The sequence below is a fragment of the Helicoverpa armigera genome, chromosome 12 (assembly GCF_030705265.1).
Source record: "Helicoverpa armigera isolate CAAS_96S chromosome 12, ASM3070526v1, whole genome shotgun sequence".
Taxonomy (NCBI): Eukaryota; Metazoa; Arthropoda; class Insecta; order Lepidoptera; family Noctuidae; genus Helicoverpa; species Helicoverpa armigera.
In genome coordinates this window covers 11,710,765-11,737,026 of record NC_087131.1, presented here as the reverse complement: position 1 = coordinate 11,737,026, position 26,262 = coordinate 11,710,765, and the positions used below count along the sequence as shown (strand labels likewise).

The 26,262-nt window shown below is 37.6% G+C and overlaps 2 protein-coding genes and 1 non-coding gene across 4 annotated transcripts; all 3 read right to left on the bottom strand.

Annotated features, from left to right (window-relative positions):
* Positions 1–816: 816 nt before the first annotated feature.
* On the bottom strand, positions 817–8,453 carry LOC126054255 (uncharacterized). Of its 2 annotated transcripts, none has more exons than XM_064037196.1 (8): positions 8,322–8,453; positions 6,449–6,591; positions 5,279–5,398; positions 4,877–4,925; positions 4,206–4,518; positions 2,728–2,908; positions 1,507–2,643; positions 817–1,074 (listed from the first exon to the last, which is right to left on the bottom strand). In XM_064037196.1, exons 2-8 carry the CDS (start codon positions 6,577–6,579, stop codon positions 870–872), a joined length of 2,136 nt encoding a protein of 711 aa, XP_063893266.1. In that variant the 5' UTR covers positions 6,580–6,591; positions 8,322–8,453; the 3' UTR covers positions 817–869. The 2 variants fall into 2 exon arrangements, with proteins under 2 accessions (XP_063893266.1, XP_063893265.1); XM_064037195.1 differs by having other exon boundaries at positions 6,449–6,585; positions 8,322–8,444.
* Positions 8,454–11,238: 2,785 nt separating this feature from the next.
* On the bottom strand, positions 11,239–25,189 carry LOC110374338 (mucin-2). Its single transcript, XM_021332008.3, has 8 exons — positions 25,063–25,189; positions 18,977–19,166; positions 16,296–16,422; positions 15,003–15,114; positions 14,592–14,709; positions 12,453–14,305; positions 11,783–11,905; positions 11,239–11,705 (listed from the first exon to the last, which is right to left on the bottom strand). The coding sequence occupies exons 2-8, from the start codon at positions 19,108–19,110 to the stop codon at positions 11,419–11,421; spliced, it is 2,754 nt and encodes a 917-aa protein (XP_021187683.3). The 5' UTR covers positions 19,111–19,166; positions 25,063–25,189; the 3' UTR covers positions 11,239–11,418.
* On the bottom strand, positions 11,961–12,034 carry Trnai-aau (transfer RNA isoleucine (anticodon AAU)). The gene has a single exon. It is a non-coding gene; the product is annotated as a tRNA-Ile (tRNA).
* Positions 25,190–26,262: the final 1,073 nt, after the last annotated feature.

Sequence of the window (26,262 nt, the reverse complement as noted above, 5' to 3'; positions counted from 1 at the left end):
GCCCGGGGCACAGGCCCCGGCTTGCCCCCCCCTAGATCCGGGGCTGATACAGTGCTGTGATTGCTCAATAGTGTGTCATTCGTTCCTATATTGTATGACTTTGTGTATAGTTTCACTTTTAAATTAGTTAATACTTACTTAATTTGAGATTACAATACAATTATAATAAGGTGCCTATGTCTTTATACTTTTGTTTTTTTTTACTAGGTAGGTACCTTATGTAGGTAGACATCAAAAATAAGATTAGGTACCTAGTGTTTTTTTTATTTTCGGGATATTGTAAGTACCTACCTAGGTAGGCATCTTTTATTACTTTAATTTTTATTTAGATTAGATAATGGCGTCCATCCCTAATTAGATAAACACATGAGTAGGTAGGTACTCACTTGAAGCTCAATTACCTACACTGCACTTGTCGCGGTCGATCCGTTGATGGGTGACCATTTGACATACCTACCTACTTAGGTATCTAGTCGGGTGACCTCACTATTTTCATGCTCTTTGGAGCACGGCATATCAGTTCAAGGATTCGTTTTAATACTCTAGTTAGGTAGGTACCTAGGTAAAGTAAAAGAAAACACTAGGTAATTTATTATTTTTAGGTAGGTACTTACTCCGTTAATACCTAAGTATACCAACAGCGTCCTCTCTTATGTAGTAGGTACCCCTATGTACCTCCCTACTTTCTTATGTATTCCCTTTTGTACCAACCTCATGAACTCTCTTTTATACCACGCCTACCTACATCATCTTACTTTTTGAATGTTTCTTTATAATCTTCCAAAATCAGGAATAACATTAAATAAAAAACCATAAAACATGTCAAAAAGTACATTATATTATTTATCTACATAGGTATTAATAATTAATTAATCAACCATTTCTTCCTCTGGTATTTCGAAGACTAGTAGATCACGAATGTTGAGCGCTGGCGTTTCAACGGATCGGCGTATGCGACGGACGCAGGACGAGCGTCCCTTGACACTGAAGTCTTTGGAATAACCTGGGTTACACTGGCACACGTAGGGTGACACACAAACACCGTTTGAACAACCCGTGCAATGGGGCTCACATCTGAAAAGATAAAAAATATTTAGGTACCGTCAGTAACTTCAGGTCGTCGTACAATCGTACTTATTACTATTGACTTAAGGTGCATGACAGTTACCACTGATGTGCAGTCTACCGCACCTATCTGCCTATCTATTGCTTGGCTCCAAGCTTTACAGCGCTTTCATACTAGCGAATTTTTTTTTTCGTATAGGTACCTACCTACTTGTATTGGAAACAATTGACAGCAAAAATGGAGAGCCAGATTTTTTTTTCTCGGAACGTATCGCACGTATTAGGTAAGTATGTAGGGTATCAGTTTCAATACGCGCGAAAAATCCTCTAGTGTGAAAAAACGCAGCTACAAACTTCTATAGGTACTGAACTTCATTAAAGACCTTTCAAACGAATGAAGGCACGAAGTACATGCTACATACATTCATGGAATGCACTCACCTAGATGTGTCACCATCAATGGGTACGTATCCAGTATTGCAAGCGCACATCTCTCTTCCGACACAAGTGCCATTGACACACGGCTGGGAGCACAGCAGCGCCATTGGTGACATCTGATTGGTTGGATAGATATACTGGTACTCAGATTGAGGCTGCGAAGGATACTGCTGGTTCGGGTTTTGGTATCCATTTTGATTATAAGGATAATTTGGTTGACTTCCAGGATAGTACTGACTGTTCGGGTAGTAAGGCTCAGCGTTGGTAGGACGCTGGCTCGGTTGCTGGTAACCGGGATAGTTTGGCTGTTGTCCCGGATAGTGTTGACTACCTGGGTGATATTGACTGGTGGGATAGTTGGTTCCAGGATTGGGTAGTGGCTGGCTTGAGTTAGGGGATTGGGTGTTAGGGCTAGGGCTGACGTGTTGGCTATCTGGGTTCAGATTAGGCTGGCTGCCGGGTATATTCACGTAAATGATTTGACCGTCTGGAGTATACGTTGGTTTCTGACCAGGATAGCTTGGTTGTTGGCTGGTTGAGTTATATTGACTGCCTGGGTAGTAAGATGGCTGTGTTCCATTTGGTCTCCCAGTCTGATTAGTTGTTTGGTAACCGGGATAGTTGGGCTGATAACCTGGGTAATTATTAGGTGGGAACACATGGGTATTTATTTCTTGGTATCCGGGATAATTCGGCTGTTGACTGCCAGGTTGTTGACCAGGTTGATTGGGTTGTTGGTAGCCAGGGTAATTAGGTTGCTGGCCCGGCTGATTGGGTTGCTGATAGCCAGGGTAATTGTTTTGTTGACCAGGGTAATATGGCTGTTGTTGTCCCGGGTAATAGGGTTGTTGTCCAGGATAATACGGTTGTTGATTGCCAGGGTAGTTAGGATTTTGAGGGTTTTGACCATTAGGTACAATTGAGCCATTAATTGTGTGTTGAGCATAGGGGGGTTGTTGTCCAGGATAGTAGGGTTGTTGATAACCGGGATAGTTAGGATTTTGAGGGTTTTGACCATACGGTACAATTGTGCCGTTAATAGTATGTTGAGCGTAAGGGGAGCGTATCGTAGTGGTTGTGGGGTTTGCAGGGTTATCGCAGACATTCGGAGCGATGCACTGGTTTGGTGGTGTACAGGCTCTGGAACAAACAAACTCTTATAAAATCCTGCAAATAAATCATATGCCTTTTGGATTTTGGCTTCTACTGAAGTTAATAGAATACCTTGAGCATTGTGGGATGCAGTCTCCATACTGATTCTTGGTGTAGCCTGGGGAACAGCGGCAGTCGTTAGGTGCAACGCACTGACCGTCCTTGCACCTATCACAGGCAGGCTTGCAGGAACCTTCAGGAGTAGACCTGTAGCCAGGCTTGCATTCGCAGGTATTTGGAGCTGTGCAGTTTCCTGAAAAGAAAAGTTATTTTGTTTAAGAGTACCTCTATTCTTTTTAGAAGGTCGGTATCTAATCAACTGACCTACATAAATGGGATTACTTTATTAGAGCTATTCCCACAAGATCCAGATTTTTCCACAAAGTCACAAGTAATGTAACTAACAATCGAAAAAAGTAAAATTTTATTTTATTATCCAAATCAGCCCACAATTGCCTTCAATAAGTTCAAGGTCGAATTTGTTTGAATTGTCTAAGGCGATTATCACACTGCCCCGCATGATGCAGCGTAGTGCGTGGATGCGTTTTTTTCCGTTGTATGGAAATAGCTCCGTTTGTATGGAAAACACGCATAGTCCAACACACTGAAAATGCATCCACGCGCGTTCATGCGGATCACGCACATACATGCGGAGAAACACGCACCCCCGCGCGTAGGTGCGGGGCGAAACGCAAGATATGGCACACTGAATCCCGCAGTGCCGCGCGTGATTTTGAATGGGCGTGACGTGTATATTTGAAAATGGAAGCTGCCGTGCGTGAATTTACAAAACGCACCTACGCGCGTGAGTGCGTGAAAAACCCGCACGATGATGCAGATCTGCACTCCCGCAGGAACGCGCGTAGGTGCGTCGACACGCAAGATGCAGCGTGATGCGGGGCAGTGTGAAGATCACCTAAGGCGATTATCACACTGCCCCGCATGATGCAGCGTAGTGCGTGGATGCGTTTTTTTCCGTTGTATGGAAATATCTCCGTTTGTATGGAAAACACGCATAGTCCAACACACTGAAAATGCATCCACGCGCGTTCATGCGGATCACGCACATACATGCGGAGAAACACGCACCCCCGCGCGTAGGTGCGGGGCGAGACGCAAGGTATGGCACACTGAATCCCGCAGTGACGCGCGTGATTTTGAATGGGCCTGACGTGTATATTTGAAAATGGAAGCCGCCGTGCGTGAATCTACAAAACGCACCTACGCGCGTGAGTGCGCGAAAAACCCGCACGATGATGCAGATCTGCACTCCCGCAGGAACGCGCGTAGGTGCGTCGACACGCAAGATGCAGCGTGATGCGGGGCAGTGTGAAGATCACCTTATTGTGTTTATATCGATGGACTAGCGCCATCTGTTGCCTACAGTTGGAACCAATATCTCATCACTTTGCTACACTAAAGAACGTCTAGAATCGTGAAACTTCCGTGGTAGGTATTTCCAGTTTATACCTACCTACCTCATTCTCCAAATATATAATATAAATTGACGCCAAAAAGTGCAAATAATCTAAAGTAAAATTAACCCTTACCTCCTCCCATACCACCACACTGTTCCCGACAATAAGGAACACAGAACTTGCTCTCCGAATCCAGCCTATACCCGTCCTTACAAATGCACTCTCCTCCCGAACATTGTCCATTCTGGCACCCAATAGGGCAGGTAGCCACGCAGAACCCAGCCAAGTTCTTCACATGGTCGGGGAAGCAAGTGCAGGTATTGGGTTCAGTGCAGAGCCCGTTCACGCACTCTTGGTTGCATACTGGGTCGCAGATCCTGTAGTTGTGAATGTTCCTGATGTAGCCGGCGCAGCAGCTCCTGATGCGGCTGAGGTCTGGACGAGACTGCGGAAACAAACTTTATTGAAATATGTTTTATTATAGATTAGCTTTTGTCAGCGATTTCTCCCGCATCCCATAGGAACTTCCATAGTAAAAGTAGCCTATAGGCTTCCAGGATAAATGGGCTATCTAGCACTGAAATAATTTTTCAAATCGGATTTGTAGTTCCTGAAATTTGCGCGTTCAAGCAAACAAACAAACCCTTTAGATTATTAATATTTGTAAAAATGTAGATAGGTATTTAGTGAGAGATCCCATGACGAACACTAAATTATTACAATTTCTCGACTGCCGAATGAAGACCAGCAAAAAAGTACATCCTAGGCAAACATCTAGCTAGCGCAATTTTACTTATACTTACTCCATTACCAGCAGGAACGTGAGAAGGATCTCTGACCAAACTGGCTGTTCTGTAATGTAATAGAAATAAATAATTATGAGTGAGTAGGTATATTTATACTATTTTATTAAGCTTTCTATTTAGATGGCAATGTGATGAGGCGGCTGCCTTGTGAAAAGCTTCAATGACATAACAATCAATCTTGGAAACTGACTTTTCGAACTGTAACAAGCTTTACTTGTAAATGGGTATTAATCATTATAAAGGAGAATAAAACCGGAGTAATAAGAACGAGGGTTCATAAACATCAAGGGAATGAACTGTAGGTAATAAGACCTCTTCCAACAAAAGCCGGTTCAACTTGATCAGGGTCAAGCATCGCAGCTTCGAATTAAGATACTCAAAAGGCTGGAAGATACTCACGGCACTTCTATGTAGCAGACACCCTTCTCATAGTTGGTGGGTTGAGTCATGTTGGTCCTGGTGTAGCCACCGTAGCCTCCATAGCCACCATAGGCATGGTTCTGGGTGCTGCTGTAGTTACTGTGAACATACATGGTCATTTATTTTTAGCATAACATCTAATATAGACATAAGACTTAATAAATAAACCGAGGCTCATAACGGTAGCGATAGTGTCATCATCTACCTAACCTTTTCCCAACTTTGTTAAGATCGGCTTCAATGTGATTGAATGCAGCTGTGAACCAGTGTTTTACATGAAGCAACTGCATATCTGTACTCCACAATCCAGTGACCCATTCGCGCCCAATGCCCCAGTACTTATTTATTTCTCAGCTTTGATGCTGTGATGGCTAACTAGGTATTTAAGTATACGTTGGGCATATAATAAAGTTAAAGTTTCGCTATTTAATACATGTGTATTAGTAGAATCCTCAGAATGGTCCACGTGATTCTGAGATAATCCTCTTTGCGAATTGACCTTATTCAGTTTTTTATCATGTTGACTATTTAAAATCAAAACTATTGTTGTGCCTCTAACTATGATCTCATAAGCTGCGGGTGTTCATTTTAATTTGCATTGGATTACATCATATTTAAAGTACTGACAAGTTGAAGGATGATGATTACCTGCTTAGGCAAATCATGTAAGGAAAGACCATAGTGTACCTACCAAATACCGCATAGGTAGCTAATAGGATGTTTTTTAACTATGATGATAGCACCGACACTTACTATAGTTAAGTTAGTAGGTATGTGTAGTGCTATGGGACTTGCCAAAACTTTTCGATGACGAAAACAAATGCTGCAAAACAAAAGCGCTTCTAATTAGGTATTCATTTTTCGTTGCCACAGTACATATCTAGGTAATTTACCACACAATATCTATGGAAATAAATACCTACCTTTATTTCTTTTTCTATAAAAAAATATTCAAATGTTAGTTGGTAGCCCATAGCCATACTCGATAAATTGACTTTTAACATTGGAAATTTTTTTTCAATCGTAGTTCTGTACTTCCTGAGATGAGCGCGTTCGAGCAAACAAACTTTTCTGCTGTAGGCATACCTATTCGATCTGGTAAGTACAAAAAGTGACCTTGAATTTTCATCCTATGTTGATAACACTGACCTCACAAGACTCTCTCCACCATGGTACTGGTACCCTCGGCCGCTGTACGCTGACTTCATTCCTGCAGTTTTCACGTACTGAGGAGTGGCGCAGGCGCAGGACAAGGCCAGCGCTAATATTAGGACACGCATGTTGATCTGTAACTAAAGAAACAATAAAAACTTTTTTACAAAAAAATTAAACCGACTTCCCAAAACACTAAAAAGCAAAAAAAAACTATTTTTAGGTGCATCGGCCTAGAAGTCGGTGTCTAATGGATGTTAATAAGTTAATTTTGCCACCGACTTCTAGGCCGATGCACCTAAAAATAGTTTTTTTTGCTTTTTAGTGTTTTGGGAAGTCGGTTTAATTTTTTTGTAAAAAAGTTTTTTATTTAAAGCTTTTCAGTGTTACGAATAGTTGTCACTATCCATACAAGTGGGAAGTTCTCATGAATACAAAGAATATAAGTCCAAATACGAGGTATTTTACATATTCAGTTGTCGAGTTCCCTCGACTTTCTCTGGTCTCCATCATCAGGTCAGTTCCAAACCTTCACTGTTGCAAAGGTCTTGTCAATACAAATTATTTAAGCCCGAACACGAGGTAGTTTACATATTCAGTTGTCGAGTTCCCTCGACTTTCTCTGGTCGCCATCATCAGGTCAGCTCCAAACCTTCATTGTTGCAAAGGTCTTGTCAATACAAATAATTTAAGCCCAAACACGAGGTAGTTTACATATTCAGTTGTCGAGTTCCCTCGACCCTCTCTGGTTTCCATCATCAGATCAGCTCCAAATCTTCACTGTTGAATAGTGCTTTTAGGCGTACATCTGAGTGTCAAGTTTTTACCCTATGTATGCCCACAACTTTCGAAGGTTGCCCTCGATTTCTCAGGGTTCCCATCATCAGATCCTGACCTGATGACTATGGGACCAACTGGCAGCTATTCTGAGTCGAACAAAAAAAGAATCACGTAAATCGGTCTATAAACCTCGGAGTAATCGATGAACATACATAGAAAAAAAAAAAAAAACATACCGGCCGAATTGATAACCTCCTCCTTTTTGGGAAGTCGGTTAATAAAATAAGAAAAAGATAAATGATAATTTTGAAGAACTAAAAATAAAACTTATTATATTAGGAGTAAATATAGATATTAATCTTGTTTTAATATCTCAATGCTAAATTGTAACACATTAAAAGCTTCTACATGTGTGGTATCGCGTTTATCTATTTGCAATACCTGTGGAGGGAAACTGATATTTTTATTTTAAACTAGCTGTTGCCCGCGACTTCGTCTGCGTGGGCAATTTAGAATTTCCAGTTTCGTTTATTTAATCGTTCATTGCTCAACCCCCATAGGTGATAGCGTGATAATATATAGCCTATGTGTTGAACTGGCCCCCAGGTAATAGACATGCAAAATTTAATTTAAATCCATGCAATACTTTTTGAGTTTATCCGGGACAAACATACAGACAAACAGATAAACAGACATACAGACAAAAACTCTAAAAACTACATATTTGAGTTCAGAATCGATTATGGATCACCCCCTAAGTATTCTTTTTTAAAAATATTCAATGTACAGTTTTGACTTTCCTATCATTTTATATTATATGTATAGATGTATAGATAAATTGTCCTTGTGATGTAAAAAAAAATTATTACTTTTTATTACAGAATAAAAAAAATACTTATAATATACCGAACTTTACGAATCAAAAAAATATGAGTGGGTAAGTACAAAAAATTAAATCACGAATTCACCTTAGGTAAGTAGAGTACACTTTACACGATACAGTATGTAGATCTCTTCAATAACTTAGGTATTAAGATAAATACAAATCTTCACAAAAATAATAAGCTATGACATAATAATGTAGACTTACCAACTTATCTCACTTGTTTGTCCCACTGGTCCTCATGTCACACTGACGATATAATTAGCATACAGTGCTATACTAGCTTGAACAGGCGCGAAGTTGTTAGCGGGGTCTGGGTCCCGTATACAATTTTAGTTGAATATTTCGCTAGAGAACTTCCGTACCTTCGCATCAGTCAAAATAATCTTCAGTAAGTAATGTACTTGGTAAGTAGGTATGTTTAAATATTATTTGATATTAATAAAACTCAAAATCGAAAAAAACCTAGGCTGATAGTTAGGGATGAAGCCCTTTTCGAAGTTAAAAAATAGACAGCTTCCAAATCGCTTGTCATTCATTTACTACTTATTTATTATTTTATTCTTATACGTACTTGGGACAAGAAGGCAACATGCCTATTGGTGAAAAATGTTTACTTAGGTATGTGATTTTTAACATCATCTGGCTGGACAGAAATAACAGATAGGGCAAAGGACTCAAGATTTTCAATTTGTTTCTATTGTCGCTATTTGCAAAATATGTACAATCAATGTATCAAATTATAAAATGCTCGTCAACAACCGCCTGCAGTGCTTAGTAAATGGCACAGTTTATTTATTTATCACTGAACCCCAATGCTGTAGATATGGTCATTTGTCGGAAACTATGAGATAATGCAATGTTTTGCAAAATATTACTCTATCGTCGTTTTGTTTAAAAAATATGTATTTACCAACTGAACACAGAATACCTATGGTCCAACAATTGATAGCGTAATCTTATTAATCTTAGAGCGGTAGGTGAGTAGGTAGTTTTTTTTTCATCCTGATTCATGGAATTAATATGAATCAGAACTTCTTGATTTTCCTTGTTTGCCAGCTTCTTGGAAGATTTGTATTTGGAACATTTGGTGTGGAAGATTGAGCACTGCCATCCAACGTGGCAATGCTGCTAGCTTTTTGTGTATTATTACCGAGTGTCAGCTATTGATGCTGTTTATTAGTTTTAAGCTGTATACCTAGTTCATCATCATCATCATCATCATCCCAGCCATAGGACGTCCACTGCTGGACATAGTCCTTCCCCTTAGATCTCCACAGATAGGTACCTGTTGGAGGCGACCTGCATCCAGCGTCTTACGTATTATCCGTAGCTGCTGTAGGTACCTATATTTACCTAAGACTATTTTTTGGTTTGTACATTTTCAGTGTTTGATTTATTGGAGTAGGTAAGTACTTATGTAAAAAAGACAGTTGAAGAAAACGAAAGGAATCAAAAGGAAAGGTATACATCCAGAAAGATGCAATAATATAGGTAGATCCCACACACACTAAACAGCGTTTACATACCTACATAGGTCAGGCAAATGGCTAATGGTCTGTCTAATAGTCTCTAATGATCTCCTGTCATTCAAATAGTAGATCCCTATGTTGACCTCGCACTCTTATTTTCACCGTCATTTCACGGTAAACAAACAGAATGAGTCCGAATCGGTTATGCCCTTCTTCTTACTCAAGTGCGCGAAGAAGTTTCTTCAAAGTTTCAAAGCGTGTGGGTACTAAGGTAAATTATGATAAACACTGGAAAGTAACTAAACTGGTTTTTGATATGAACTTTTAGTACAAACATAGGTAGGTAATTAATAAGATCGGATTGTAACAATAACATCGCGGCATCGCTCAAGGCTCGGTCAAGATCTCGATAAGTAAGTATTATCTTCTTATTGTTTTGGTTTAGATTCACTAGTAAATATACGTGCCTACCTACATACTTACTTACATTATGTAGGTAAGTATGTGCCAATACTTATGAAGAATTTTCTTTTTCACTGGAAGTCCGTTCATTATAGTTTTCATTGCTGGACCTTCTTAAAATCCAAGTGACCTAGTAAAGCTTTTCTTTTCATTTAAAATTATAAGACTTTCTTCGGAAGTTAATGCATCATCTGCTATTGTTTCAATTACATTTGGTATCGGCAATTATGCTAAAGTTACTATTCCTTGCAACATTCCTCTTTCTTGCATATATTCAAAAATGTTTGGCCTGTCCTTCAAAATTGTTAGGTGGACAATTAGCATTTTGAACTCAATATAGATTTGTATTGTTTCAGCGTCCTTGCTAAGTTTTTGTTTACACACTGGGTTTGTTGCTAGACGAAATTATCGCTAATTTTACTGGCTTACTTACGTCCAATTAATTCTGCGAAATAAATACTTAAATAACAAAGTCTTATCATGTCACAAACGGTTTGAAGATGATTGACCATGATTGACTTACTGACTTTGATCCTAAAGAAAGTTAAATGGATATAGAAACATTATTGATTTGATTTAGGAATCTACTGATTAAGGCCCTTGTGGATAAAGGCTACCCGCCCTTGCGGATAACCGGTGACCAATTTTTTTTAGAAAAAAAATAAAACACACTGATGACGCTTTAGTAGGTATTCTAATAGTAGTCAGATAGGTAGTCCTACAAAAAATCGGCCCAGTTCCCTGCCCTACATTTTTGTAGGACAGATAATCGTGCTGATTTCTTGCCTGCTGGCTTTTGCAGCCTATAGTGCACCTGTAAAACCTATTTAAAAATTTGTAGCCTTTGTAGGAAACGTTATAATTTTTTGGTTCAAATCTTATAACCATCCTATTTGATAGAAGAAATTCCTGAGTCAAAAACGTTTTATAGGTATATCTGTTGTTTTGGGAACCTTCCTACAATTTGCTGCTACTGATTAATATTTTTGCGAAATCCGTCCAAACACGAGACGTAGGATGTTTCCTGATAGCAGAGCAGTAATACCCACGCACTTTAACCTCGATAAAGTTTATCTCTTTATTACACGGGTTCCACGAAACAGTTCTCTATGTTATGCATCTGAAACATTCATTAACAAAATAACCCAGTATTTATTCCTCAACGTCATAATAGAAAAATAATACAAATATTCTAATTTTAACTTTATTTAATGACGATCCTAATACATTCATTAATATTTTCTCCTCATTTTAATAATTCACACAAAATCTTTGGTAAGTTTAACATATTTAAAAGTTTTACACAACGCCATCTATTGAAATAATTTAGAACTACTTGCTAAGGAACACGAATGACTTGAATATAGCGGTCATAATTCAGTGACGGCTTCCCCATTCAAGTTCATGATTTCAATAGCGTGTTCAGATGGTGGTCTCCAACAAGGGATCTCAGCATATAACGGTTCTGAAGTCGTGTTATCAATGACGTCCAATTTGGCTTCGCATTTCATCGCTTCTATTGTCGAGTCTGTTACGCTAGCTCGAAGGTGCCGTAGTTCGCTGCCCTCGCTCATAGATGGCGTTGTTGAAAGAGTTTCCATTGTGCTGTAATCATGGCTCCTTCTAGGAAGATGGTCATAATGGCATTCTAGAATACCTGAAAATAGTATGAGATAGTTTAATATTTTTTTGGTCTTCTATATTTGTATTCATGTATGAGTTAGTCAGTTTTACCTCTGAAATTTTCCAGCATTATTGGAGAAATCGTCTGTACTACCACGGGCCTCATAAATTGTTTTAGATTCCGATCCAAAGTCGAGATTGGCTGATAATGACACTTTTCCAAAGTTGGTGGGTCTGAAAAAGAATAATTATTGTATTTACAATGAAAAAAAATATGAAAAAGATATCGTGGCCCATGAGGGGATCGAACCCGCGACCTTCGCGTTATTAGCACGACGCTCTAACCAACTGAGCTAATGGGCCGTTGTGCACTGTGTCCAAATAGCGGTTCGTACAGGTATATAAGCATTTACTGATGATAGTTTGCATACAACGCTGCGCTTCATGATCATAATGTACGTACACAGCACAACTACAATCATGTATAGTATCTTTGGAGTAAATTCAGAGTAGCTAAAATTATATTCACTACTATCACGCGCTTTTTCAGTCCCGTTGTCCCTTTGTACGCTTAAATCTTCAAAACTTCGCAACCGATTTTAATGCGGATTTTTTAAAATAAATAGAGTGAATAAAGAGGAAGGTTTATATGTACAATAACATGCATTTAAAAGTGAGGAAATACTGATATCCCATGCGAAGCCTGAGCGGGTCGCTAGTTCGTAATAAAGCTTCAATCCCTATCAGAAACTTATAAAATGTAATCAAATATCAAACTTACCAGGTAACGGTGTATGAAAGATGCTTCTTACATATGGCGGTGGTACATCATTATTATCGATCATGACTCGCATTCTTATATCATTGATCTTCCTCACATCTTCATACCGCGGCTTCCTGCATCGCTCAATCATGACTATCACTACTGCTACCGTGATAACTGCCATCATCACACCTCCTGCTATACTTATCACTGATATCAAGTCTATTGTTGATCTCTCAGTTCCTTTATCACCCATTACAGCAGTTATATGTTCTGGTTCTGTCAAAATATGAAATTCTTCATCATCTGACGGTCCCTCAGTTGTAACTTTTTTAATGCTTTTAGTAACGTTAGCCTTTTTGGATTCTTTTTCAGCTATTGGTGGATTAGTCGGTTTGTACTTTTTAGTCACAGGTGCAACGTACACTTTTTTAGATGTTACATATTTTATTATGTGCTTTGTTGTTTGTTCCGTTGTAGTTTGGGTTGCAGTTGTAGTTATAGAAGATCTAGTGGAACTAGTAGAGGTTGTAAGTGATTCATTGCTTTTCAGTGCAGTTCTTGCATTGAGAGAAGTAGTTGTTACATGAGTAGAAACATTCTTGTTAATATCAGTCGTCATGCTGTTAGTTCTATTAATGCGAGGTATAGTCTTAGTAACTTCTAAAGGCTTTGTTACTAAAGTAGTCAATTTAGTTGAAGAAGTGGTTTTTGGGGTAACAGAAGTGCTTGGTACCAGGGTTTTATTTATAAAGTATGAGGTAGCCAATAAGTCTTTTCTTGATATTGGACTCAATTTAACAGGTGGTGTTGAAGTTTCCGTCAACATTGGCTTAGTGAATTCATTTTCTGTTTTGTTAAACGACTGAGTAGCTGTACTGCTCTTAGTCGACGTTAATGACGAAGTTAAAGCAATCTTTTTGAATGTCGTGTAAGACACTGATGTCGGTATTATAGACACGATTATCGTCTTTGGAGTAGTAATGGCTGGCGTCAGTTCTTTGTTATTAGCACTTCTGTACCTTGGAAATTCATGAGTAGTTTTAATCTTTGTTTCTACTATAGGGGATTCACCTTTTTGAGCCGGTTTTATCCAGATTTCCTTTGGTTTGAATTTGACCGTTGTTGGTTGTATTCTTACAGCAGTTTCCTTTTTCGTCGTCTCTATTTTCATAATTGTTTCTGTGGGAATTGGTAATGTTGTTGGAATCTCAGTTGTAGTCGGAACTTCAGCAGGTTTCTGCTGTACGGCAGCAGTCGGTACAGCCTTTGTAACGACTACTAAATCAGTAGTCGTTTGCATGGCTTCAGTCGTATTATATGATGGTTTGATGCTGATTCTTTGCGTTACTGCTTCAACAGTAGACTCCGAGGTTTTTGTAGTACTTGTAGTAACAAACGTCGTATTATCGTATTCCGTTACAGGATAAGGTATTTTTTCTTGAGTTTTCTCTTCCTCATCTGAAGTAGGCCTTGTGGTACTTGACGAAGTGCTTAAAATTGTCGTCGTAGTAAATGTAGTATTTGTCGACGGACTTGTAACTGCTATAGATGTTGGTTCAGTTACTGGAGATGTCGTAGTCGTAGGAGAAACTGTGGTTTTAAGTGTAGTGGTTGCAATAGTAGAAGTTGTGACTATTTTAGGCGTTGTGGCAACGGTTTTACGTGTTGTTACTGTAGTTCTAGGTGAAGTTACTGTAGTGCTAGGAGTAGCTACTGTAGTGCTAGGAGAAGCCACAGTAGTTGGGATCATTTTAGTTGTTCTAGAAGGTGTTACTTTATGTCTAGCAGGAGTTGTAGGTTTAGTAGTAGTTGTTAATAGCTCTTCTAATAATGTTGTTGCTGTCGTTTGGGGCATGCGCGCATCACAACTGAAAAATGAAATAGACACTATATTGATATTGCACAATTTAAAAAATATATCCTTACTCATTGTAGAATAGCTTAGGTTCTTCATGATTAGAACAAGTCATAGATTTAGAGTAAAGTATAATGATCTTAATTGTTCAAAAAAATTTTCAAGATTACAATTTTTTGCATACCTTTAAGTGGAATATGTAACTAGTATATTGACGTCTGTTTGAGCAATCATACAGGCAAAACTAGCTCATAATAAAGGGAAAAACTTAAGCTAAGCAAAGTAAAGTGGCCACCCACCTCTCACCTTGCCATCCATCTAAGCACTCGCATTCACCCGTGATGGGTGAACAGAAGCCGTTCCTACATCGTTTGCATACGTGGATGCAGTTCGGTCCCCATTTGTTGTCTGGACAATCTGAAATGGTTCAATTTGGTTTTAAATGCAGTAGTACCGTTTTTATCTGGAGACCATCATTCTATTAGCCAATTTAGTGTTGATCATCTGTTAGATAAAGGCCGTTACCGAATGGTATATTTTAACATAAATGATTGAGCATTGTTTATCTAAATGAATCAAGTTTCATGTCATTTCAATGTTATTCTTTATGTCAACAAAAGATGATAAGGAAACATTTTTTAGAAAATAGTTGACTGAAATTATGTTGTTGATAATATTATTATTATTACCAACGGTACCAAACTTCCTACCTTCCGAGCATCCAGGTCCAGTTTTCCCATTAGGGCAAATAGGGACACAAGAGACATCCCTCATCTTGTACCCTGGACAGCATACTGCTACCTCTGCCGTCCTTTCTTCTGTCTGTAATGTTAGAAGCAATATCTTTAACATAATCTTCTACAGAATTAAAGAACACCCATACAATATTATCTTCAACGAACACGGCTGTTGAAGATGTATTTTAGAAAGAAGAAGACATGTAAACCTAACAACCTTCTCAACTATTGCACATAAAGTGACCCCTTTTTCGTGTCACAAAATTTACGAACAAACTTAATCACAATTAAAAAACTTCAGATCCCTGCGAAGTATACGGTCAATAAGATAAAGGGTAAATTAATGAACTTCTAGAAATAAACTTGTCTGAGACTAATTTAAATTCTGATATGTAAACAAAAGATGAACTTGAAACATTAAGAAAGGGACTCCATTAGGCTCATAGCATGATCCACGATCACGTTAATATAATGATTGCTGGTGAGGTAAACGATGCAAATTACTACAGACACATTGCTGATGAATCATACGATAGATCGCTGTGAATTCGACGAGATTTCCTTCGTGAAATTGAAGTAGTGTGGAATTCAAATAGAAGCAACAGCATTGTTTATACGAATCCAAATCTTGTAGGCTCAATAGACAATCGAAAATCCTTAACTTTTTTGGAAACTTGCAATTCGGTGGCTATCAGAAGGCTATAAAGAAAAAAAAAAAAAAATTATCTAACTTTCATTCCACAATTTTACTCAAATAGAAGTGCTTCTTTAACTATAGTATTGCCGATCTTTTTAGGTAGCCTGATTACCAAAATTTATGGTCGTCTTAGGACCAGTGACAATTTTAAGTCGTTAGAAAAATCATGCAGTGTGTGATGCCATTAAAACTGCAATGTCATTATTAAGTCCAGTCACTTCACAATCGATCTAGTTTTTCTCAAGGATAGTCTCCGGCACTAAGCTGTTGACATCTAAACTGAATATTTTCCTCATTAAGTCATAGGAATATTTAAATTTAATTGAGTGACCCGTATTATTCACCTTGGTTCTCGTTAAATCTGTTATTTGTTATGTCATAGTGCTTTACGAAAGAAAAAAATATTGTGATACCTGAATGCACATCTGCAAAATTGCTTTGCTTACCGGGGAAGATATCAAATAGTCCTGGATCCCTTTCATCCAAAACCGAACCCTATTTCAGTAACTTAAGGTCTAAATTCGCCATGAGGAACATGATGGGTGGTAGATCATGTACAGCATACAAACCTCAAGCCTGGTTAAGTCTCTCATCTCCGTGTTCCACTTGGAGCACCTTGGGGGCATGGAGAAGCACCACTCGTAAGTGCGCACCGACATTGGAGCTCGATACTTCACTCTCTTCGTGATATTGTACCTGTTGGAAGATATTTATGTAATGAGATCGATAAGTACCTAATGGTTAGACCTATTATTGAAAAAAACAATGAATCATAAAAAAGACGTTTTTTGCCGTTGTGGCCTCTTGACTAAAATATAAGTATATGGCAGACTAGCTGTTGCCTGCAATTCCACACGCGCCTTGAGAGAACTTACTTATCGCACCGGGTAATAGAAGCCTATGTGTTATTTTGATTTAGTTTTACTGTAAATCATCAATGTCCGTAGCGTAGTTTTTACATAAAGGAGTACCAAATTATGATCACACATCAAGATCATATTTTTTGTGCGATGAAATTCTAAAATTATCTTTCTCCTATCGAAACACAATTCCTATTAAAATCTCCTTGTTAAATCTTATTACGTAAGCATTTTAGTCCATAATTTCATTCATTATTCATATCTGTGAATTTGCAATTTAATTTCGTGGAGCTCTTACTCGTAATATAACATCTACCCTCAGTTTCCTGTGAACTGGTAATGTAGAAAGTGGTAATTAATTAAAGCTATCAGGATTAATAACGCCTCTTGGAGTAGGGCTCCCTACGGAGTCAGGAGAGATGAGCGGAGATGCCATAATGCAGGTAGATCAGGCGCCTTCTTCTTCAAACAGGTACGTATGGTGGGCATGACCAAAACCATCAGTAACGAGTGAACTGACGAGGACGAAACAACTAACATTCGGGTTCTTTCAGGCGTCTGTTCAATATTTTTGGTATTACATAAAATCATCGGGTCCAAAGAAGGCGTAAAGGGCGAAGACAGTAACGTTCCTCGTCTCGGGTTGACCCGCATTTTGGTGCACTACTTTCTTAGGAGATTTTCCATTATGGCACCTCCGCTAGTCATTTTATTCTCCATGTGGCTCTCAGAAACTGAGGCTTTGGTGATCCGTACCACGTTTGCTTAGGATAGTTCAGGTTATTTGCTTTCAATTTATGAGGCAACCCTTTTGTGGTCCTTTATTGATTTCCAATTTTGGAGATTACGTTTTTTAGAAAACGTCTTTGTCGAGGACGGAGATATTTCCTTTGAAAAAATAGCGGTGAAAACTAGCCTGTGCCCCGTGGTAACTGCTTTTGGCATCCGTATAACTAACTTATAGCCTTCCTCAATAAATGAGCTGTCTAAAACTGAAAGACTTTTCCAGTATTTCCTGATATTGGATTCAGCTTTATAATATTAAAGTACCGTTTAGATTTTATTTTAATTTAGGTTGTTCTATTCACGACTTTACCTAGTATATAAATCGCCATGGGTCATATTTTGTATAAAAGCGTCAAAATTTTGCCAACCCTGCTGCAATAAAAAGATAATTCAGCATTGCTACTGCAGCAGTATTTCTTTGTTTACGAGAAGTGAATGCTGAATGATAGAATGTTCAACAGTCGAAGATAAAGTGCCAAGTGCTAGTTATTTAGTGCAGTACCAACTATTACCGTAGCCGTAGGACCCCGAGGCTCGAACTAGAGTGAAAGGACCAGAATTTAGGACACTAGCACTAGAAAATGTTTGCTTCCTATTTCGATTTTTAGGGTACCGTGAATAAAGGGAAAATCGTGAATAAAGGGAGCCTATTACTAGAATTTCGTTGTTCGTTTGCTGTCACCAGGCTCTGCGTGTGTCTCACTAACCGCGATGGTAAAAAAATGATGATGTACTTACTTCTGTTGCCGCTTTAACATATAAGCATGAGTTATATTACTGGCAAGTTTCATGAAAGCCCTTTGAGCCGTTTGTGCAGGAAGAACTAACATACATACAGTCATACACACACACTCACAAACTGTCACCTTTACAGTATTAGTCTGTTGAAGTGTAAAGTGATAAGTAGACAAAGTGTAAGTAACTAAGCCTAACCTGATTTAGATTTTGGTATCTCATTGAACACCATATGAACACCGCCTACATACATCGCATGGGTATGGGTATTGATTATATTTTATTTCTATCTCCGAGGACAATGATAATGTAAGATCAAGTCTATTTCAAGTGAACATGTGGGCGGAGTAATCCCATATCGGATCCATTCTGTAGGATATTTTCCATGAATAAAATAATATCAGTAAGACTTTTAGCAAGCAATATCGCGTTCTCATGGAGAATGTAATATAGCAAAAGATTTTGCACTGGTTTTTCGTGATTTTATGCTATACTCAAAGGCTACTTTATAATGCCCTTTATAATGGGGAAGATAGTTAAACGATATAATGAGTTTGCTTACTTAAACGCGTTTATCTCAAGAACTATTCTAGGTCTGATTTGAGAAATTCTTTGAGTTTTAGATAGCCTATCTATAGACCAAGACTTACGGCCAGTCTCAATATTCTGTCTATCTATTGTTTTACTTAATAGAGACAGAACTTTGACTTCTTGTTCAAAATTCAAAACTTGGCTATATTCAAAATTCTATATCTATCTAGTTAACAAATCGACAAACAGATGAAATAAAGGGACCGGCTGTTGGTAGTTTCCACGAAAACCTCTATAGAAAGTCTCGTCATAAAACAATCATAAACATCACCACTTACTTCTGTTTCACCATGCAGACATTATCCCCATTCAGCGCCGCTGCCTCCATGACGATGATCACCGCACAGACTATCACCACGCACCATGCTCTAGACTTTATAGTTCTCAGCACACTGTCCAGTAACACCCACATTGTCACACTATACACTATCCATGGCACTAATGTGGACTCATCTTGGTCAACAGTACCTGAGGGTTGAAAAAAAAATATTATTTGTTACTTTAGGAACAGTACAGGTAGTAAGTCTGACACCAGTCTAACCAAGGAGTATTGGGTTGTCGGATAACTGGGTTGAGGAGGACAGATAGGGCAGTCGCTCCTTGTAAATCACTGGTACCCAGCTACATCGGGTTAGGCTGGAAGCCGACAACGACATAGTTGGGAAAAAGGCTCGGAGGAAGATGAGGACACAGATTTTATAAGCATTACATTATTTAAATACGAAAATGCAACCAACTATATAATAACTAAAACTACCCAACAAGGCGTTAAGTAACTAGCACTGGGTTGCACCATTACGAAAACCAAAACGTAATCAAACTTCAAATTGTCGCCAATTGGCCAAAGCGTCAATTTCTCGTCTGATTATGGTTGGATGCAACCCACCTTTAGTCTCAATTATTTGATCGCATATTTTTTTTCTATTTGCAATTATGAGATACCAGTGATACCAGGCACATCGATGCTGTCCAAGAGATTATCACTGATAGTAAAGCCATCAGTAGCATAGGATTAATATTAAATGGAATAAAAGAATACAATACCATAGAAACAAGGACAATAGTAAATACTCCTATTCTAATGAGGTTAATAAGAAGTTGATAATAAGTGATTGTGGTTAACAATAAACCCTACGGTATGTGAGCTGTTGTTATAGTGACTCAGATAATATGAAATACAAAGTTACGATGGGGCATTTTATATAAGCTTTGTACATAAATTGATAAACCTAAGTGAAAATATTCTGATCTCATTTCCTAAGGCTGAACATTTTATCATCATCAACATTAGCATCCAGTCTGTAAAAATGTTATCAAATCAAAGTATAATACATATCATAACCATTTCATAGATGACTTACAATAATTCTATGGATCTTGAGGAGATCTGATCCCAATTACAATAATAGCAGAGATGATGATGATTGCTGCAAGCAGCATGTGAACATCAAATTATATTGGTGCCGGTGCCAATGAAATTAGAACATGGAAGAAAATAATTCGGATTGAAATTTTTTGCTACGATCTTTTTAGGGCGAGAAAATCCTGACTCCTTAACATAGCACCATTCTCTAAAACAATCAGGGAAATAACGATAAAGCATTCGAAAATCGTAGACACGACAAAGACACCAACAAATACAGACACAAAATCACACACACACAAAACTTGACATCATGTACAAAGTCAACTTACACACTGACACACACACTCAAACAAAAGGTGTGCTCAATTGAGGGACGAAAAAAAAAAGAATTTCCCTTTGATCGTGACTTTCTATTAGCAGAAGAATAATTCGTGTAACGTGACAGTATGACGGCTCTCCGGGGTCAACTAACCATTGGGGGGAAGCAGCTGAATTAATTGTACCAATAACTGTGTGATACTGTAACGTTGCGTAATGTGGAACGTCATTTTATGAAGTAGGTATAGAATGGTGAACATTATCAACTGCATGTATAGGAGCTGCGTGAGAAGCCTTAAAATTCTTGATAAAAATACTCAGAAAATTGACAAAGCGACTGCGTATGTTTGTGTGGCTTTTCTGCTTCAGAAATCGATTTATCTCGTATTGTTGAGTATACTTTTCAAGAGCTAACATAGGTAGTAGGTTCTTTATTTCTTCTTTCTTCTTATCGTTCAAAGAAATGCCGTTAGTTCAAAGGACACAGTTCTTTTTTGTCCTTCTCAGGTCTTGGCACCAAAAAGGTTTTCTATAGAAACAAAATCTTTTACTCCAAATTTCTTTAAAGGTTTTTTAGCAGGGCTTAAGGAAGGAAATATCAAAATATTCCTTAGTATTTCAGAAACTACCTCAAAAGAGGTCAATGTAAACTCTGTAAACTCTGTAAACTTGTAATATAAGTGATGCAACTTCAGCCAAAAATAGATTTTACTACAAAACATTGAAAGGTTAAAGTTCAATGCCCATTCAACACTTTCATTCATAAAAGATGTTTCGGCAATCATTTGTTATCCAATGCTGTTTCTATTTAGCTAATACATGTACGTTTGATCTAAAGCCACCAATGGACGCTAAACATGTACTCGTATTTACAGATGCCATTAGAGTATTAAAAAAATGTTGAAAGAATGCAACTTTTACAAAATACGATAATTTAATTCTCGAACAAGAGAAATATTGAACTTGGAATACTTTTGTTTCGCACAGATGTTCTAATTGATTGCATATGTGTGAGTATAGTTTATAGCTTTTATATCTTGCATATCTGTTGAAGTCAACTTTTTTTTTTTTCTTGTTATATTGGGGATCCTTTCGTTACGTGTTTTTTGAATGGAACACCCTTGACATTTTAAACTGACACAAAACTTCCACTGAAGTATTTTCATCAAAGCGGTCTGATCAAGTATGCTTGTCAAATAGAAATAATAAAGACTTGACTTGAGAGGGCTTTGATTAAGAGAGGGCCCTTTAATATTGCCCTTTTTTGATTACCGAAGGATTTACTTTTTGACGGCGCTCAGTCTTTAAAATTCCTTGTATACTAAAAAAGGAATTTGTTCACCTTGCATACTTCCTAAATAAATGGAGCACTCTAATTCATGATACATGATAGTTTTATACAAACAGTTTTACTGTTAGTCAAAAGCCTTAGACAAAAAATAATGTACTTCGTTCTTCAGACATTGAAACTCTTTAGTTCAGTTAGTAGCTCAATGCTTAGTATTATCGATAAAAATATTTACATCCTATAATAAACTATCGATCGACGTCGACTAATCCATTCTACCATCTATCGATGGCATCGATCGACGATCGATAGATTGGTGTGGTAACATCCTAATGTGTGAGTGCTTTTGATGCGATATCACCAAATGACTCCTCCCGCTATGGGCTAGCAGCGTGAGAGATTGTTTCTTACTGACTAAAACCTATCATGTTCCTTCGTAAGCTTTTTATGTACCAGGGCCGCGGTAACTCTTTCTAACAATCTCGCAGATATGTTGTCGTCCTGCAACTCCGATGTGTGTGTACGCACGCGGTCTGTAGTTTCGCATGCGTGCGCGCAATTGGGCAGGATGCGACGATTGGCGCGTCACAACTGCTATCAGTGCCGTCGACCTCTTTGTGAATTGTGAATGAAAGCCAGCTTCTTACTTAACGTCCATTCGTCCAATTGATAGAGAGAAGTATTGGTATTATAATGTACTTAGTTGGTCTAGAAAGCTGAAGTGTAATTGAGACTGTTTAAGGGTGTTAAGTGCAATTTTGTTGGCAGTACTTCAGACATTGTTGTATTGTGTAGATGCCTTCTGCTAGCGATTTTACTGGGTATTATACCTAGTACCGGGGGAACTACTTTCCACACGGTGAATAAAAAGGAGCCTACTACGTTATTCTGAGATATTTTATAAGCTGCGTTACTGCCAAGCTTCGCAAGCAGGAGTTTTCGCGTGAAAGAGTACCCAACAAACATACACAGTCATATACAGACATACTTACAAAACTTTACATTAGGTATAATATGATTACTACGAGGAACTATGAACTTACAACGAAAACTTTCTTCTGTAGACGAGATGGGTAAGCCTTAGCCTAGCGATGGGACAGACTAGGAACTTGCTACATTCCACTAGAATGCAACATGCATGACAAAAACTTTGACTGGTTTTCAGTGCATTCGCATCTTTAATTGTGTGTAACTTGCTCTTATCCCTATAAAACTGGTGTGAATGACTGCACCACAGCATTACCACATTATATCGTATCTACTTTTTCAACAAGACCGAATGGGAGCAAAGGGGTACCCATTTATTTTATAAGCACCGCGTTTGACTACCGGATGACGATTGTTTGGATCGAGGGGTCCATCAAATAGTTACTGTAAGTGTTCCCTGACAAAATATTATAGATATTTATTGTTAACTGCTGATTGATTGAATGTTAAATTTTGTTTTAACGGTTTGGCAGCCGTTAGAAGCAAGATAGACTGGCAATGAAATCAGTCTTACAAGGATCACTCGCTATGCCCGAGTAATAATGTTGAGGATATCAGAGTGACAGTCGCTCTATGTAAATTACTGGTGCTCAGCTGCATTGCAAATATACATAGTTGGGGAAAGTCTAATCAAATGGAACACCATAGATTCACAGGTACTGGGCTTCTTCGCATGAATATCAAGATACAATTTGTTATTTTTAGATAGTCTTTATAGATAGATCAACCCATTCATGTGTCAGACATATACCTCGTTTCTCTTAATCCGAAATGCTATGTTTTACGTTAGAGTTTTGCCACACTATAGGGACTTTATCCTACAGTTTTGCCTACCCTTATTAACAATTATTACCAGTAGGAACTTTCTATACGAATGTGCAACGACATCATTAGTTAATAGTGTACATAAAACGACAGGCCTATCGGAAAGGATGTGAACTATTTAGATAGGTGCCCAAGCTGCGCAGTTGTGTGCTACACTTATTATTTTATTCTACATGCTATGAGGTTGGATCGAGTATATTTCCGCCTTAGATTACTTAATACCCTTTATTAAGTATTCATTGGTATCATGATGTTAAATGCAGGACTGATTGAAAGATGCAGGTGATAGTAGGACCAATTGTCATCGACCACGGGTACTGGTCCTTTGGTACACCACCTTATAGTGTGATCCTTTTGTATGATGAAGAGAACAGAATTGTCTAGTCTCAGCAATTTTTATTATTCTCAAAAGACTTTAAGTTCTTCATAAACATGACATGGGCCCATATAAATACATAATATTAAGGGCATCAGTGATTGCGATAGTTGGATTGTGTGAAAGTCGATATGGCCAAAAATAATGGTACTTGTGAGATGTGAAAAGTATGTGTAAATAAAATTGGAATAAGGGCTAATGATGAGTGATTTGCGTATTTAAGGAACCCCCGGAAGGGTTAATTAATCTATGCGAGCCAAGTTACAAAGCGTGTCAATGCACCATCCACCCTTATTATTATAATAAGTATAATTGATTACTGCGTGAGGGAAACTATAGGGGTGAATAAATCCGTATTACGGTAGAACGTTTTAGAATTTCACTTTTACCAAAACTACAAAACTAAATTTCAGACTAGCTCACCGAGATACTTCTAATAAAAGTATACCCTTTTATTTCTGTTACATTTTTTGTACATAAAAAGAAATGAAATAAACCCGCGTTCCAAAAAGGTGAGTTTTTTTCACCTAAAGAAAAATGTGAAGGATTAAAACATAAAACTCCTCAAATTATTTAAAATGAAAAATTCCTTTAAAAGCTATGTAAATATTAGTAATTTTTCATTTGATACACAAAGCAGATGCTATTTGGGTCAGCGGAGTACTGGAGATTAATTGGCTTAATGACTATAGCATACACTTGTCCACTTTGTGCCGGTATTAAAATTATCCTCGGAAGAATATAGAAGCTAACCATTGGACCGTTAATTTGAACTCATTCTTTCTTCTGTTTTATGTTTGGGAGTACTTCGTTGATTTAACGAATGTTGAATTTAAATCTCATGAAATAAGTGTAAGATTCAATTATGCAACGATTAAGTATGATATTTTTGATTGAATCCATCATAAAAATTCGTTTAAGTATAATACTATTATGAAAATACACTCACAGTTTACTTCAGTAACAAGAAGAAAAAAAAAGTATTTTTCAAATAATAAATACAATTATTATCAGTTTACTTTATATTAGTTTTAAGTTGTATATATATATAAGTTTATTTTATTTTCAATTAATGTAAATATTTTGTGAATAAATACCTAATCGTAAGTCATTTACAGACAAAATGATTCATTATTAAATTACAGAAAATTATTATCAGTTAATTAAATACTGTAAAGGTTTTTTTTTAGTTTGCAGTACTCACAGAAAACAGCTCAAACCACATGGAACTAACACACACAAGTTCACAGAAACTACCAGGCGATCAGAAGTTCAACGGAGCGCGGAGCACATGTGACGCGCGGTACAGTTAGGTCGCGACTGGGATACGGGACAGATGGGACTGTTTAGATAAAAATATCGATAACTAAGGGTTGTTTACTTCAAAAGGAATTTTAATATAATTTTAGAATGCTTTTGGCAATTTTATGATGGTTGTTTATTTAGGATTTGTTTATTGATAAGGGTTGTTGTTCTTAATATGTGGGTGTGTGTGTAATTTGGCGATTAGAAGATTGAAGACTCTGAGATTCGTGGCAAGGACTCTTTTACTGTATTTATTTCCTATTTTAAGAACAATAGGAATAAATAGGAATAATAATAACTTTCCTATTTCTTGAACATGTTTGTTTAGCTTTATTTATCCCGTAACTGCTCTGCGAACTCAACTGAAACCCCCAGAGACTGAAATAATATCAGCGCAATGTGAAAATAAAACTTGTAATATAGCACAAAGTTCTTACATTAACTTTAGAGTAGTTTTAAAAAGTTCGTCCAAAGTTCCTTGCACAAGTTATTTTCCTGCTTTCCGAAAAATAAACACAATTTTCTTGGAATCGTACGTCGAAGTACTAAGACTGCATAGCTGAGAAAAGTTGTTTGCATTCTCGATTCCATAAGAACGGTCACACACGGAGCGGCATGCACCGTGCATTTGTAACGTAAAAAAAAAACGAATGCTTTTATGCCATACTTGCCTGCGCTTATAAATGTACTTTTGCAACTTTCTTGTTGTAGGAAACATTTTCAAATGTACTCGATGAAAGTATGTACTCGTATGTACAGTACCAGTAATATTAAAACACACATTCAGAATCCATAAAAATAATATTTTCTCTTGATATGTACCTACGATTCGTGCATCAATTCCTTCCTCTAGGAAAACAAGATTGGCGTCCTAATGGCGGGCATCGAACCCGGTTGTTTACGAAAACTAAAAAGATTGTTATTGCTCTTCCGAGATTGATTCCAGTCAAGTTGTTATCAGGGGAACGCGAACGGGGAAAACATTTTTAGGAGAAGTAAGGTTCTATACAATAATAACAAGTCACAAGTACAGACAAAAATTGTATACTTATAATCGTAACATTCCAAAGTGATTCAGAATATGTTGATAACTTTTTAA

Bases quoted from the DNA above. Each gene is read 5' to 3' on its own strand.
- LOC126054255 (XM_064037196.1), bottom strand. From the start codon at position 6,579: ATGCGTGTCCTAATATTAGCGCTGGCCTTGTCCTGCGCCTGCGCCACT. The intron at 5,399-6,448 runs GTCAGTGTTATC...GTATGTTCACAG, and splicing joins GGTGGAGAGAGTCTTGTGAG to TAACTACAGCAGCACCCAGA. The intron at 1,075-1,506 runs GTGAGTGCATTC...TTATCTTTTCAG, and splicing joins ATTGATGGTGACACATCTAG to ATGTGAGCCCCATTGCACGG.
- LOC110374338 (XM_021332008.3), bottom strand. From the start codon at position 19,110: ATGTGGGTGTTACTGGACAGTGTGCTGAGAACTATAAAGTCTAGAGCA. The intron at 15,115-16,295 runs GTTTGTATGCTG...CTAACATTACAG, and splicing joins GAGACTTAACCAGGCTTGAG to ACAGAAGAAAGGACGGCAGA. The intron at 14,710-15,002 runs GTAGGAAGTTTG...GAACCATTTCAG, and splicing joins TGGACCTGGATGCTCGGAAG to ATTGTCCAGACAACAAATGG.